The following is a 15,631-nucleotide window of genomic DNA, read 5'->3' as shown; positions in this document are numbered from 1 at the left end:
GGGCATTTGTTTGTTTGTTTGTTCGTTCGTTCGTTCATTCATTCACTCATTCCAAAAACACTTCCTGAGCACCCATGGTGCGCTATGCTCACAGCAGACCCCATTCTTGCCGCACTACTCTCGCGGTCCAGCAAAGAAGCCGAGGGTGAGTGAGCCACGCGGGAGCACTGAGCACTAAAAAGGGACGGCCAGGGGCTGGGGGCAGATGGAAGAGCCCACCTCGTCTGAAAGGTCAGGGATGAGAATATGTGCGCTTATTAGCAAAGAGGTTTTGGGGGAGGCGGCCTACAGTCTTGAAAGCCCAAGCTCCTGATGTCCGTGGACCACCAAGAAAGAGACGGCAGGGGTGGGGACATTCAGATGTCTCCCTCTACCCTCGCAGCAGCTTCAGACACCTGCAACAGGAGGCCAACTTGCTCGTCAGACCCTCCAGCCCACGAGCGGCCCCAAGAAGTGGCTAACCCCTCATACCTGGAGCCTGCAGTGTGGTGCTTGGAGGAGGCCGATGGTCGGGACAGACCACGGTCCCAAACTTGGGGGGCAGGCTTCCTGGTCTGTGGTGGTCCAGGAGCATGGCCTGCACTCCGGTCAGGGGAGCCTGCCTCTCACTTGTACCCAACTCTGCGAGCCTGTGCAGACATGCAGGTGGGGCCCTGAAGAGCCACGCGTTCAGGTGTGTGCCGCCCTTTGCTCTCAAAGCTGTGTCTTTCCTCTAAGCACATTTAGTTCCCTCAGAAGGAGGGGCACAGTTTTCTTTCCACAGAGCTGCTCTCCAAGCTGTACGTCCAGGGGTTGTGTTTACCCAGAGGAGCCACCTTTTTCCAATTCATCAGCCCACAGCGGGTATTCTATTCTAGTCTGTACAAAAGCAGGGATGGCTACCAGACAAGGGATGCCTAGTACTGCCTGCCTGGCCCACAGATGAGCAAAGTTGCCCACCCACAGCCCCTGCCCGGGGGCAGGGGCATGCTTTGTCTCTAAGACCCCCAAGTCACAGCTGACGACCACGGTGGAAACATGGCCCACGGGCAGCCAATCTACAGGCTGGCTGGCGACCTCTGACCTTGTGACATGGCACAAAATCACACCATGGCCGGACTTCCCTGGTGGCGCAGTGGTTAAGAATCCACCTGCCAATGCAGGGGACACGGGTTCGAGACCTGGTCCGGGAAGATCCCACATGCCGCGGAGCAACTAAGCCCATGCGCTGCAACTACTGAGTCTGAGCGTCACAACTACTGAAGCCTGTGCGCCTAGAGCCCGTGCTCCACAACAAGAGAAACCACTGCAATGAGAAGCCCACGCACCACAATGAAGAGTAGCCCCCGCTTGCCGCAACTAGAGAAAGCTCACATGCAGCAACGAAGATCCAACCATGCAGCCAAAAAAAATCAGACCACGGCCAATCAGGTGCCTCTCTTGAACATGTGGCCTTGAGAAACCCAAAGTCTGGGCAGTTAGAAGGGGCAGCCGGAGCTGTGAGTTCTCAGGGAAGAGCCAAGCCTAAGAAGGCCTGTGGGGCGGATGGCAGGTGGCCACCATCTTGGGCAGTGATGGCTGGCTGAGAGAGGCAGATTGACTGACTGACCCGTGGCGGGGCATGGCTGAGCCCCACTGATGTTCTGGGGAGCCTGGCTGAGTCCAAATTTGCTCTCCAGCCCAGGCTGGATTTTCCACGGGCATCCCCGTCATCTCACGTGAATCTTTCTGAACTGCTGCCCTTCACTTGCACTAGCCAGTCTTTGCTCTTTGCCACTCAGAGCCCTCCAGGGATGAAGTGAGAGAACGAGGAGGTGGGGTGTGGTATAAGAGGGGATTGGGTTTTCACTGTGCTGGGACACCCATCACTGCCATGCATAGGGGTTTGGGGGAGTAGGAAACGCCAAGGAGCCCATCCCACCAAACAGGGCCCCCATCCCTACCAGAGGTGCAGAGGGAAGTCTCACAAGGGTCAGGGAGGGTCTTACCGGAGGAGAATGCTCATAGATGTTGGTGCTGTAAGGCAGGTTGATGAAGATGGGGTCCATGTCCTGGATGTCTGTGATGATGATGGCCAAGTTGGCCAGGGTGGACAGAGGCCTGGTCTTGTCTTGATCCTTAGAGGACAAAGAATACACAGCCTTAGGTTAAGTGATGTTGTGGACATGCACACACATGGACACACACACATGACACCCACGTGCACAAACACGTGTGCACATATGTACACATGTATTCCCACACTCCCCCAGGGAAGGGCATTAGCACACGGAGCTCAGGAACTCTAAGAACCTTCAGTGATCTCTGACTTGTGCAGGAAAACACAAACAGGGTCCCCAAGGCCCAGTGGAAGGTGGCTTATCCACTGTCACAAAGCAGGCCTGGGGTAGAGCCACATCTCTGGCCCCCGGCCCAGCCTAGGCCTGACTGCCCCCGACATCTGGTGGGCAGGATGACTGGCTTGGGGTAAAGGGATGGTGCTGCCCTTAGCTCCTCCTCTGGATTCAGTCAGGGGCCACTGGCCCCTCCATGCCCGCTTCCTGCCCCCTCTCATCCAAGGGCAGCGAGGGAATTGACTAGGATGGGGGTTCCTCAGAAGAAAGGCCCTTTGACCACAGAGGGGGCTCCTCTGGAACCTGTATCCCTGCTCTACACGCTGGGTTTACTGGTCAAGCAACTTTTCCTTTAGAATCAGTAGGGGGAGCTCCAGGGCCTGTGACATCTGTGGGACTCTGGGAAGGACTCCTGAGAGGTCATGCAGGCCATGTGCCCAGGCAGGCAATGTTTAAACCCTCCTAGCTGCAAATGTGGTCCTGTGAAAGCTCACCAAGAAAGGAAACCCAAAACCCATCTTCTATTACCCTAAACGTGATAAACTGCTTAAATAGCTGCTGTTACTCAGTAACAATAGCCAACAAGAACAGAAACTACATGCTGAATAGATTATATACCAGGCACTGTACTATACACTTCATTTGCTTTTGTAGGTATTATGTGCCCATTATTTAGATGTAACAGAGACTCAGAGAGGTTAAGTAACTTGCCCCGAGTCACACATCTGGTAAGTGTACAGCCAGGACTCAAACTCGGGTCCTTTTGACATAAAAACTTGCTCTGTCTTGATCTGGGGCCCTAATATCAGCCCAGGTGCTCACTTGCTGGGTCACCTCGAATAAGTTCTCTCCCCTTTTGGAGTCTCAACTTCCTCTTCGGTGAGATGAAGGGACTCACTGGAATGACCTCTATGGACTCTAGGCCTTGTAAATTCTCTGGTTTGGGATTTGAGGAGTGACTGTCCTTGGGTTAGATCTCCCTTGGTCTGTCTGGGGTGATGTGAAGGATGCAAGGCGCTCCCCATGTGACAGCAAGCCTAGTGCCTGCTCCTGCCCTGCAGAGACACAGCTGCCGAGCCTTCGAGGAGAAGGAAGGGCTGGTTGTCCTACGAGTCCTCAGGGGCAGCCAGGGAGAGGATGGAGGGGCTTTGGGGATGGGTCGTGGGTGCAGCAAGAGAGGGGAGAGTCTGGAGGCAGGGGGAGCTGGGCCCCTTGGACCACAGGGGAGACAGCCTCCAGGATGATGGGGCTCACAGTCCAGGCCTGGGGACCACCCATGGTGAGAGCTCTCAGCTAGGGACTGGAATGACCACTAGGCAGATAGGGCCAGAGGGTGAAGCCTGGCAGGAAGTCCTTTGACCTCTGGGGCCGGGGATGCCAGTGGTTCTGATTTGCCATTACCAGGCTTCTGTGGGCTGCTGGCTCTGTCCAGCGTGGCACCTGCCCTTCCTGTCCCACACCTGTGGCTGCAGCCCTGCTCCTGCCACAGATGCCCCCGTCCAGCCCACCCTGGACTCCATGGCTGGGGAAAGGGGATGGCGGCGGGCACATCAGGCTGAGCAGGCACCTGGCCAGGCTTCCAGCTGTCACTCTGGCACCTACAGCTCTCAGCAGCTTGTTCCCAGGGGAGTCCCACATTTCCCCACCCGCGACCCACCCAGTAGTGGCTGGGGACCCACACTGTTCCCTGCAATGCCACACGGGAGAATCTCCTTGAGGAAGTGCCCAGTGGCCAAGGGCACAGCGTCAGCCCTGAGAGGGACTTGTGCATCAGGTCGGGGAGCCATCAAGACCTAAGGGAGTTCTAGGGCCCCTCCTCTTCCACTGCTTCAAGGCCTGATCTCTGGAAGATTAATGGCAATTTAACTGCATTCACCATCCCAGCTTGAGCCTAGGCCTCTTCACAGGCCTGGCCACCCAGATTCATGCCTGTGCCCGGCTTTGCTCTCTTCCCCACTGGCCCAAAGCCATTTTTATGGGAGATGGAAAATATCCCGCAGGGACAAGCTCAGAGTGAGAAAGATAGCAAGTATCTGTGCATTTCTGGGCCCAGGCGTGTGCAAATGGAGAGTGGTGGGAGAAGCACCACCCCAAGTGGGTGTGCAAGGCACTGCGGAAGGGTACAGGTGGGTCCAAGAAGTGGATTCTGGTCTTGCAGGCCCCCTTGATCCCAGAAGTCAGTTTTACAAATAGCAGCACACACGTCCTCCCAGGCAACGAACACTTAAGCAGGGGAGAAGGAAAGAATGTGGGTGTCACCAGCAGTGGCCTCCCCAGGGGCCGCTGGACCAGGTACAAAGAAAAAGTTTGCATTGCCTGGTTTGGGGGGCCTCTCTGGATCTTGTCCAATCCTGGGGGAACGCCATCTTTCAGACTGGACCCTGGACCCAATCCAGTGTGTCTTCCCCTGGGATCTGGGCTCTGTGACCTGCCAAGTGGAGCCCCCAGGGCTATGGGAAGCCCCCTTGCAGTGACATGGGGCCAGGTGGTGGATGTTGTGTGTCAAGCTAATGGGTCCTGGAGGGTCAAGAGGGACTCCTGTGATTTGTTTCACTGTTGACCTGAGCTTTGTAAACAGAAATCTAAGGGACAGCAGGCCGGCTCTTGCCCTGCTGCTGGCTGAAGGCTCCAGGAGCAGGGAAGAGGGGTGTGCAGGGGAGGAACCCTACTGAGGGTGTGGCCTGCCTGGCCCCCAGGCCCTTGATAACAGCTGGCAACAGAGTCCAAGCAGCAGTGATGTTCTGGAGACCCAGAGACTCCTGACCATGGGGGTAGGGAACTAGGGGGTCAGACAACCTGGGTTTGGGTTCCTGATGCCCACTACTTATCAGCTTGTGAGGCTCAACAGTGTCAGCTATCAAATGGGATAGTTACGGCTCTCCCACCTCCCTCTCCTGACTAACTCATCCTGGAATTCCCAGGACTCAACACGGTGCTTGGTGCAGACGGGTGCTCTCTTCTGTGTAAGAATCACCACTCTAGAGCAGTGGCTAGGATGCTTGGACCCTCTGGCTCCTGCAATGTTGGGTGGTGTCGGGACACAGCTGGGTTGACACCTCTGTCCTGTGTCCCAGAGAGTGAGAGGACACCCTGCACTAGGAATACCCCACGGGGTTACCAGTGCAGGCGCTGGAGTCCAGCTGCTGGGTGATTGTGGGCAAGTCACTGCATTGCTCCTGTGCCTCGATTTCCTCATCTGTAAAATGGGTCCCTTAATTTTTATGACATAGGGCTGTTGTGAGGTTTAATGGAGACAATCCATTTGAGTGCTCTGCATGGCACCAGGGACATAGCACGAACCCTCAGTAACATCAGCTGCTGTTGATCACCAGCATCACCAATATAAGCCTTGACTAGCAGGGAACGAGGCTGACGTTCTGTGCTCTCTTTGAAGGTGGGAGGAGGATGACATCTGGTTGCCTGGGCCCCCGGTGCCGGGACTCACCGTGGCATTGACGGTGAGCTGGTAGCCCTGCGTGGTCTCGTAGTCCAGCTCCTGGATCACTGTGACAATGCCACGTGCACTGTCGATGGCAAAGAACTGGGAGGGGGGCTGAAAGGAGTAGAGGACGCTGCCGCCTGCACCCAGGTCGGGGTCCGTGGCATTCACGATGAAGATGGGCGTCCCCACTGGCGTGTTCTGGGGGTGAAAAAAAGCAAATAAAAGGGTGAGCTGGAGCTTGGAGCAGCTGCCTCCGTCAGTGACTATTCCCCCAAAGCCCATTAACCATGTCCCTCCAGCCAACCAGACCTGCGGCTTTATCATTTTTATTCTAAGAGGGTTCAGAGGACTTTAAAATGCACCATCTATTTTTTTTTTTCATTTTTTTGATGGCCTCCTGGTGGCTGTAACAGCACCAGTTCCAAAGATGATCTGCTCGTCCTGGAGTTCCGGATGAGGGTCTTTTTGGTCCCCAACCCCCTGTTTCTTGGCGGTTTTGCTTTCACTGTTAGGTGCCCCTTGGCTGCCCAAGCCTCAGGCACGGGCTGCTCTGGAGGGCAGCCAGGAGTCTGCGTATTGGAGGTTTCAAGGGCAGGGAGCTGGGAGATAAGTGATATGGGGATGTGGCAGAGAGTCTGGGGACTTTGCCAGGCCCACAGAGAATACCTGGTTTGCCCATGGGTGGGGCATCCACCTGCCATGCCTGGGCCATGGCAGCCTGTAACCAGAGAGGCCCACAAAGCCTGCTCAAACATCACCACCTCCTGGGAGCCTTCCATGATTCCCTCTGCTATACACTGTGTATAGACAGACCCCTGCCCCTTTCTGACTTGGGTTTTCTGGTTAAATGTAACTTCTTCATGGAGGCCTTCCAGACCCTTAAGCCAGGTCAGCCCCTACCATGCCCCCAACCCCTGCCATTATTTATATTCAGGGTCTCACAGCACCCTGGAATGGTTCACCACCCACAATTCTTCTGTAGTTCCCCGGTCAGTGCCTGTCTCCATCATAGCACATGTGCTCCATGGAAGCCTTAGGGCTCTGTCTGCCTTGCCCAGCACAGTGCCTGGCACATGGCAGGTGTCCAGTAAATACCCTTTATGAAGACACGAACGAATCTCTATGACAGCATTTAGCACGTTGTATTCTAAGTATCTGCGTATGTGCATCCTCTGCCCAACTGTCAGCTCTCATCACCGCCGTGCCCACCACAATGCCTGGCATGTAAGCCATGACTGCAAAATTCTGCGTGAGTAAATTTATTCCTAACTTAGTGAGCTCTGGACACATCTGAAGACAGGCAACTTAACGAGGCTCTGCCCAGAGACAGAAAGGAAGAAACAATCCTTGCTCCCGTTGACTGACTGACTGTTATGTGCCATGTCTATGCAGTAGGCTGCACCTGTCAGCTCTGTAACAAGCAGATTTCTAGGTGGTTGCTATTATCCTATTTTTGAAAAGGAAGTTGAGGTTCAGAGAGGTTAGGTAACTCACCCAAGTCACACAGCTAGGCAGTGGCAAAGAAGGCCTTGAATTCAGGTGTAGTTAATTCTAAGCCTATGCTCTTAAGCTCTATTCTAAACACTTCTCTAAACCTTGATGGCAGTTCTTTCCCTAACTCTTCTGCACGGTGCTGAGGTCACCTGCCAGCATGGGTGGTACCCCCTAGCCAGGAGTGAGGGATTGGACTGAAAGTTCTCTGAGGGCAGAGACAACATTCCTAGTCCTCTGTGATCTTTTTACACTGGGACAATGACTGGGTCCCTTCTGACACCTGCAGGGCTCCAAGGAGGGCATTCATATTACTGCCCCCTCTCCGTGCTGCTGGCCATGACCTGCGCCCTGGGTCACTACCTCGAGAAGCTTCTTTCTTTGGGGACCACTCTCGGGTACACCGTCAGCCCTTCCCCAGGACTATCTGCTGGAGGCAAGGGTGTTCTCTGTAAGGCCCCTAGTCAGTCTGGAAAGGGCCTCCAGAGGACAACGTCATGGAGTTGCCATTGCTTCTCTCTGAGTGTGCTGCCCCTCCCCCATCAGGCAAGTGTCAGCCTGAACGGACAGGCTCAGATACTGTCTTCCTCCAACCAGCAGTAAGGACAGGGGCAGATGGGCAAGGCCCCTCTCCTCCGTACCATCCATGATGCCCCAGTGCCCTTCTGCATAGGACACGGGCCCTCGTGGTCCTGCGCTTTCTCCCTCTCCACAGTTCATTTCCTGGCAGGCATCGCATCCTGGCCTTTTGGCTAAGATCACGTGTAGTTTCTTTTCTTATCAGTTTACTATTTCCTGGCAGGTAGAGCTATTTGTACTTCTCCAACCCAGCAGGATCCCTTACACATCTGAGTTCCTGAACCTGCTCTGCCTTTGCTAGGTCTGCCCTACCCATCTCAGTGGCTTGGAAAACAGATGCTCTCTTTCCCTCCAAAAGAGCCTCAAGTATACAAGGGGGCAGACTGGACAAGTGCTAGGATTTCAGGGATGGAAAGACCTCTGATGGAACCCGAGCCTCACTGTGTGTCTTTGGGCTAGTTATTTAATCTCTCTGATCCTTAGTCCCCTCTCTGTAAACTGAAGTTAATAATATCTCATAGGGTTAATGTGAAGAGTACTCGAGCTCATGAGTGTAAACTTCCCAGCACATAATAAGTGCTTAGAAGATGGCAGTTGTGATTTTATCGTCTGAATGCCTTCTAGAGGAAGGCAGACAAGAACACCTTCAAGGGTAGGGCAGGGAGGTATAAAGAAACACGATGACTATTAATGATACTGCACTGGGCATTCCCTGTCTGCAATCCCCAGATCTACTGAGTACCCTGCTCTGCCATGACACCCCCTGCCCCGCCTCCCAGGCCCAGGGCCGCCTCAGTGGACTGCATCCCTAGGCTCCCTTGTGGGCTGGCTTCTGCCAACGGGAGGGGCTGGTAGGAACTCAGAGTTTGGGGAGGAGGCAGGAGGAGAAAGAGTTTGGGGCATCACTTCCCCAATCCCTCTAGCTCCAACCCAGCAGCCCCTCCTCCCTGGCCCCAGTTTTCAGTGGGCTCCCTCCCCTCCCCTTGCCCCTCCAGCCCTAGGAGTAGGAAGAGCTGTCCAGTGCTGCTAGTCTCTGGTGTCTCAACGTCCCTTAATGTCCCCCTAGGCCTGCGCCCCCTCTGGAAGTTGTCTCTTCACCGAAGTGCCTTTATCGGAACTATCCGAGACGAACTGTTTCCTGGGGGACCCCGATGGACACAGGTACTCTGCAAGGACCTACCCTGAGCCACCACGTGCAAAACCCCAGAAACTGTACTCCTCCGGTGCTGGGCTCAGCGAAGCCAGCCTCCACCCCCATATGCCACCACGGCGGCACTGGTCTTGAGGAGATCTTTATGAGGTTCTCAGCTAACCTACAGCTCTCTCCCCCGCCCCCCATCTCTAGGTCCAACATGCACATCACAGGAGTGCCAGCATCAGCCCCAAGCTCCAGAACAAAGCACACCATGGAAGCCTGTGGTTCCTGCCACGAGAGGGATGGATATGTTCCGATTTCAGAGTGACCAGCCCCCTGTGAGGCAGCTAGACAGCACTTCAGAGTACATGCCACGTGGAGCTAGTGCCCAGAGGAGAGGGACGGCTCCTGTGAGAACATCAGCACTCTAGCCCCCTGCCTCAGGCAGGAGAGGGTATTTCACCCATCCATACCGAATGGTCCAGGGTGAAGACTCTGATCAGAGGATTTAAGAGCAAGATCCAAGAAGACAGGAAAAGGGGGAAAGTAAGGGATGTCCTGTGTCCGACCTTCTTATTATTGGATTATGTTTCATGCCCTGCAGTGAAAACCTATTCAATTTCTGCATAACTTAGAAATGGTTTTAAATAGGCCTGGCAAAGAGCTGGGAGGGGTGGGATCTGAGGCAGGGGTGGGCGGGGTGCTTGGAGGCCAAGGAAGCTCCTGAGCATGAAGGCCAGGCCTGACCACACACCCCCTCAGGCATGGCTTGAATGTAGAAGCTGGAAGGAACCTTGGAGATTAGCCAGCCTAGCCTCCCCATTTTATAGATGGGAAAAGTGAGGGGATGCGCTTCCATGCTCTCCATCTCACAGGTGGTTAATGGCAGAGCTGTGACTGGAAATTGGGTGCTCTGACTCATATATAAGTGCTTTTCTCACCTCACCCGGAGACACCAACCACTGCCTCCCTGCCCACCCGCCTTCCAAGTAGAGATGCTCTTTATACCCACAGCTCTGGGGTGATGGATCTAGGTGTTCATGTTTGTACCAAGTGACTTCAGACCCAGGCCACATGCGATTGGTCCAGGGGTAACCACCTGACTCAAGCAGGCCAATCAGCTGGGGCCTTGGAAATTCAATCAGTTTTCTGTGGGGAGCTGAAAAAAAAGATTCTTGCTACCTGGTTGGGGTAGAGTGTGCACCGTGACAGGCCGGAAGTCACACAGAAGCCACAGTTACAGGGTGGCAGAGGAAGCCCATCTGCAGTGAGAATGGAGCATGGTGAAGCAGAAAAGCAGAGACAAGGGTCTCTGAGGGCCTCCCTGGCCCCGGCCTTCACAGGCCCTGTCTGGCCCTCCCTTCCTGTCCCCGGCTGTGGTGCTGAGACACAGTCCATGCTGTCCTTCCTGTTGGTACCACTTGCTCACTCTGCCCTGCATGGGTCTTGGCTCCTTGCCCCACTGGCACCCCCAGAACACATCCAGCCACGGGCAATTCCTCCTCACCCCACAGCTCTGCCGCAGGCTAACCCTGCCCCTCCCCTGCTGGGATTTGGCCCCTTTAACGCCCACAGCTGGGCCACAAAAAGCAAAGCTCATGGCCAGTGCTCCTGACTGTTGAGGGCACAAGAGGTAATATGGGGAGAAGAAAGCGGCCTGGGTGAATGAATGCCAGCTCCCTCTTCTTTTTAAGTGTCCCCAGACACTCCTTTTAACATGCAAATCCATCCAGGCCACTGAAATGATCACCATGCATGTGGGGTGGCAGGGGTGTGGGCAGGTGAGAGCTTGATCGTGGGCTTGACACAATTAGCCAGGACAGGCCTGGAGGAGGGTGCCCCAGAGAGCCAGTTTCTGCCTACCTGGAGACAGGAGACCAGGGAGAAGGTGCCCCTACCCACTACGGTGTCTGGCCTTGGAGTTCAGGGTCTACAGAACCATAGCCAGGTGGGCCTGGGCTGTGCAGGCAGGGCCAAAAGGCCCATTTCGGCTGGGGGGGTGGGCAGCCCCATTCTAGAGCAACACTGGCTCCACCTTTTTGCTGGAAAGGAGCAGCTGGTCTTGGGAGGAAAGGCCCCATGGGGCGTGATTACTCGTTCCTAAAACAGGCCTCTTAGCCCACTTCTCTGTCCCAACTCTGCTTCCAGAGCCCCTTCTTCCACTGCATCCCCTGTCCAACCCCATCCTCTCCCTCACAGCTTCTGCGCCATTTCAAGGGAAATCTCCCCAGATGCACCGCCCATGCTGCCTGGGGTCCGGGGAGTGTGTTTAGGCATCATCCCCTGCAAATCCCTTGCCCCTGCTAGGCTGTCCCTCTCAGCGAGGGGCCCACTCACGCAGGTCGCAGACAGGGCAGGCCCCTGCCTCTTCCAGCTCACATTTAAACTCCACATCAATTCTGATGGACCTGCTGTAAATGGGCCACCCTGCGCAATTCAGAGACAAATAAATCTTTTTGCTGCTCTTGAGGTGACAAGGGAATAGACTCTGGCAAAGTTCTACCGTGCAAGAGATCTTGTTCGTTAATAATAATGATAAATAGCTCACTTTTCACACACAGTGTGAGTCACATTACACTCCGGGCTTCTACAGAGGTGGCTCTGGGTGCTCACTGGAACAGTTTGGGGGGCGCACGGGCAGCAAGGGAGGAAGAGGGCCAGACAGAGAGGCAGAGCGCAGGACGGGGGAAACAGAGAAGGAGAGAGCATAAAGCAAGGGGAAAGGACACGAGGCGAAAGGCGGCTGGAAGACCACAGGGGGACAAAGAAAAATAGGATGGGGTGATGAAAGGGGCTGAACTGGGGGGCAAAGGGAAATGGGCAGGGGAGGGAGAGAGTTTGTGAGAGAAGAAAGAGGGAATAAAGTTGGGGAGAAAGGAGAGGAAAACTTAAGGGAGCAAAAGACACATTACGGAGGAAAAGTTGTGAACAAAGGAAAAGAAGTATTATAAAAATTCAAAGCAGCAAGAGAAAGGAAGATGGGAAAAGGAAAAAAGCACGCCATACTCTCTCATCTTTGCAGTGCATCCTCCTTTCCTGCCCTTTAGATTTATTCTCCACCCTGGACCAAACCTCGGAACAAGCCCGACCGTTTCCACCATAGGTGCCACCTCTCAAGGCGTTATTAATATTTATGGAATGCTTGCTAGATGCTGCCACAGTCTTTAATATCTTATTATAAAGCCTGTTATAAAATGCATTAATAATAAATTCCTGACAGATGGAGTTCCAACAAGGTGAGGGCGCCTCAGTGGCTCCGAGCTGGGAACAGACCCTCCTGGGCCAAGCTTGTGGCTCAGAGGCTGGGCTGCTGGTCCCTGAGACAGGGCGGGGCAGGGATTCAACCCTTCATCCGCCAGCATTTTTACAAATTGTATCTCATTACCTCCTTTCCCCTGATGGGGGAAATGGAAGCTCAGAGAAATGAAGCAACTTGTCCAAAGTCACACAGCTAGTAAGTGGTGGGAGAAGGATTCAAAATCAGGTCATCTCTGTGTCTCCAGACCTTGGGGACCCTGGAGATGAGGGTGGAAAGAGAGCTCAGGGCCCCTGCTCAAGTGCAACTGGTTCATTTCCTCCGTGGAAGGGCTGGGGATGACAAGGGGCCCAAAGATGGGAGATTCAGGTTGGCGGGATTAGAGAAGAGAGGGTTGGTGGGGAGCTTTAGCCCAAAGAGAATTTCAGAAGGAAGAAGGTATCTCAAAATTTGCACGCTTTCACTGGGGATAAGGAAATGGACTCCCACTGTGACAAGAAGAATTAAAGTCATAAGTAGAAACCTTTCTGACGGGGGTGGGAGGGGTGGGGTGGTACCAGGGCAAAGTGGAGGCACCTGTGCCTTGGTTTCCCCTGAATGCCAAAGAGGTGCTTTTTCACTTGTGACTCTGGAGCCAGGGGCCTCCTGGGGTGCTTGGGGAGGGTATGAAGTTTGGGGGGCTTTGTGGCATTCCAGCTTATGGGGGAGGGGAAATGGGGTCTATGAGAGATGTGGGCTGTATTTCTTTCTCAAACAGGCAAGAAGGCATGTGTGGGCACCAGCTGAGAGCAGGGTCCAAGGAGAGAATTGGTGCAGGGAAGAGAACCAGGAGAGGCAGGGGCCCACCAGGCCTTTGTGGATGTCTCAGGTGGCCCCATTCTGGTCGGGAGAGGGCACACGGTGTGTGCACACACCCACACATGTACACAGTGCTCCAGCACCTCTCTCTGCAGAGGAGTCTAGAAGAGATCATTTTACAACGTCTCTTCTGTCGACCAGTGTCTGTTCTCTCTTGGGTGATGTGCACTGGACTCAAAAATGTGTTGGGTCTGCTCTGAGTGCCAGGCAGACTGTCAGGTGGAGGTGCCAGCTCTGTGGGCAGGAGGAGCACCAAAGGGCTGGGCCCCAAGTCCCACACACCCTCACATGGCTCGAGCACTTTCCCTGGGCTGGGCTGGCCTTCTCAGCTGTTCCACATCTCCAAGGAACCAGTTCAGTGCTCTCCCGTCTCTGAGGCCCTGCTCCTTCTCAGCCTCTGGCTGTGTACTGCCTGTTCTGAATCCCAGGAAGACCTCCATCAAAGTGCTTACCTAACGCCCATCCTGACTTCCCAAGTTCCGCCAGTCTCTTCACCTGCTGGAGTGATCTTGGACGTGCCCTTCTCTCTTGACTCCCACTCCTCATCAATCACCAGGGCCTGTCAGTTCTTCTTTCAACATTCCTCAAATCCTTCCCCTTCTCTTTGTGATTTACCTTGGCCACCTCTGAAGTTCTAGCACTGTCACTTGCACATAGAAGGCATTCAATAAATGTTTTAACAGAATCGGGACTTCCTGTTAAACATGTCAGATTGCACACATCCATTGATTTCTGTTTTTGTCCCAACCCCCTCACCAAAATGACAATATGGAAATTAAAAATGCATAAATCCATAAGGGCAAAAAGAATAGGAGAGGTGGTGACAACAGATGAGAGGTGCCAACAGAATCCTGGAAACAGATGGAACTGGAAACTGCCTTAGGAGAGATGGGAAAGCCGAAACTTAGGCCAGCATCTCAGAATCTTGGAAAAGCTCAGGAACTGGAGACTTAAGGTGATGCTCAAAACAGGAAGACTGGCTACAAATCTTTAAGAAGAGTGGTAAGACTCCCAGATGCCTTCCCCAACTCTTGCAGAAGATAGGAGGTTTGCTTTCTGGAGGGGCTGAGTTAGTTGGGCTCTGGACTCAGAGTGGGAGCTGGACGAGGCAGCTGAAAACAGGGAGGTTAAGTGAAAAGCTGCATCTCCCCTCCACTCCCATCTCCAATCAGGCCTCTTTAGCCATTTAGCCTCCTGGAGACTGACAGCCAGGCAGGAGATAGGGAAAGTTGACCCAAGAGAAAACACAAATATTAACATGTTGGAATTCCCACAAAAAAAAATCCAGGTCCTAACCTAATCATCCCATAGTGAAGCCCACTGGTTAATAAGCAGCGCCCCTCCCTACCCTGTCCTAATACACACAGCAAGCTTCCAGGCAGGTAAATGTGAACTCACTCTTAAATATGAACAGACAACTAAAGGTCAAGTAAACATTTGAGAAGAGCCTCTAATGTGAAAGACAGAGAGGAAAACAGTAAAAAGGAGTAACAACAATAAGTATCTTTAGCAAGCTTAGACAGACAACACAAGACAGCATCTTTGAAATAATCTTTCAAGAGGAAGAAAGAGCTAGTAGAAAGTAAAAAGTCAACAGAAGAGTTGGAAGATAAATAAATTTCTCTAAAAGTAGGACAAAACTCAAAGAGATGAAAAATGGGGGAGAAGAAAATTAGTGTAGTTCAGAAGATTCAACACCTAATTAATAGGGGTTCCAGAGAGAGGAAACAGAGCAAAAGAAGGGGAGGAAATTATCCAAGAAGTAACATAAGAAAACTCCCAGATCTGAAGGACATGCTTCCAAATGGAAGGAGACCACACCATGTGTTCAGAAGACAGCTCCATACTGAAGCATAAAATGATGAAGTTTCAAAACACTGAGTATTAAAAAAAATCCTAGAAACTTTCAGAGAGAAGACAAAAGGCCACACTCAAAGGATCAAGAATCAAAATGGCATCAAAGTTCTTAACAGCCAGAACACAAAGGAAAAATGACTTCACATTATGAAGAAGACTATTTTCATTCTAGTGTTCTATACCCAGCCAAACTATCAACAAATATGACTGTAGAATAAACACATTTTTCAAAGTAAAAAATAAAATAAAATCCCATGAATTCTTTTTCAGGAAATTACTGAAGGGTGTACTCCACCAAAATGAGGGCATAAACCAAGACAGAGCATAGTAGGGAACCCATGTACTGGGACCGAATATATTAGATATTCTTAGGGTGAATGCCCTCTCCTCCCCCAGGCCTAACCTACATCAGGTCTCTTTAGCCATTCAGCCTCCAGAAGAGCAATCAAGCCAGAGCACAGTCAGTCCAAATTGAAGCAGGAGGATGAATGCTCCAGGGAGAATGTTGCCAAGAAAAATACAAACTGAATTAAAAAATCAATATTCTTGGGCTTCCCTGGTGGTGCAGTGGTTGAGAGTCCGCCTGCCGATGCAGGGGACACGGGTTCGTGCCCCGGTCCGGAAGAATCCCACATGCTGCAGAGCGGCTGGGCCCGTGAGCCGTGGCCGCTGAGCCTGCGCATCCGGAGCCTGTGCTCCTC

The 15,631-nt window shown here is 53.1% G+C and overlaps 1 protein-coding gene and 1 pseudogene across 1 annotated transcript in view; one reads left to right on the top strand and one right to left on the bottom strand.

Moving 5' to 3' along the window:
• Positions 1-15,631, bottom strand: part of CDH23 (cadherin related 23) — a 377,990-nt gene that overhangs the window by 246,846 nt on the left and 115,513 nt on the right. Inside the window, exons 6-7 of the mRNA XM_055081216.1 lie at positions 5,758-5,952; positions 1,968-2,096 (exon numbers count right to left, since the gene is read on the bottom strand). Of these exons, the coding sequence (XP_054937191.1) occupies positions 1,968-2,096; positions 5,758-5,952 (324 nt within the window). The remainder of the gene's footprint in view (positions 1-1,967; positions 2,097-5,757; positions 5,953-15,631) is intronic.
• LOC112067110 (uncharacterized) lies at positions 7,978-8,157 on the top strand (annotated as a pseudogene).

This window comes from Physeter macrocephalus, chromosome 20, assembly GCF_002837175.3.
Source record: "Physeter macrocephalus isolate SW-GA chromosome 20, ASM283717v5, whole genome shotgun sequence".
NCBI classification, from domain to species: Eukaryota; Metazoa; Chordata; class Mammalia; order Artiodactyla; family Physeteridae; genus Physeter; species Physeter macrocephalus.
This window is presented reverse-complemented; position numbering and strand designations above follow the sequence as displayed.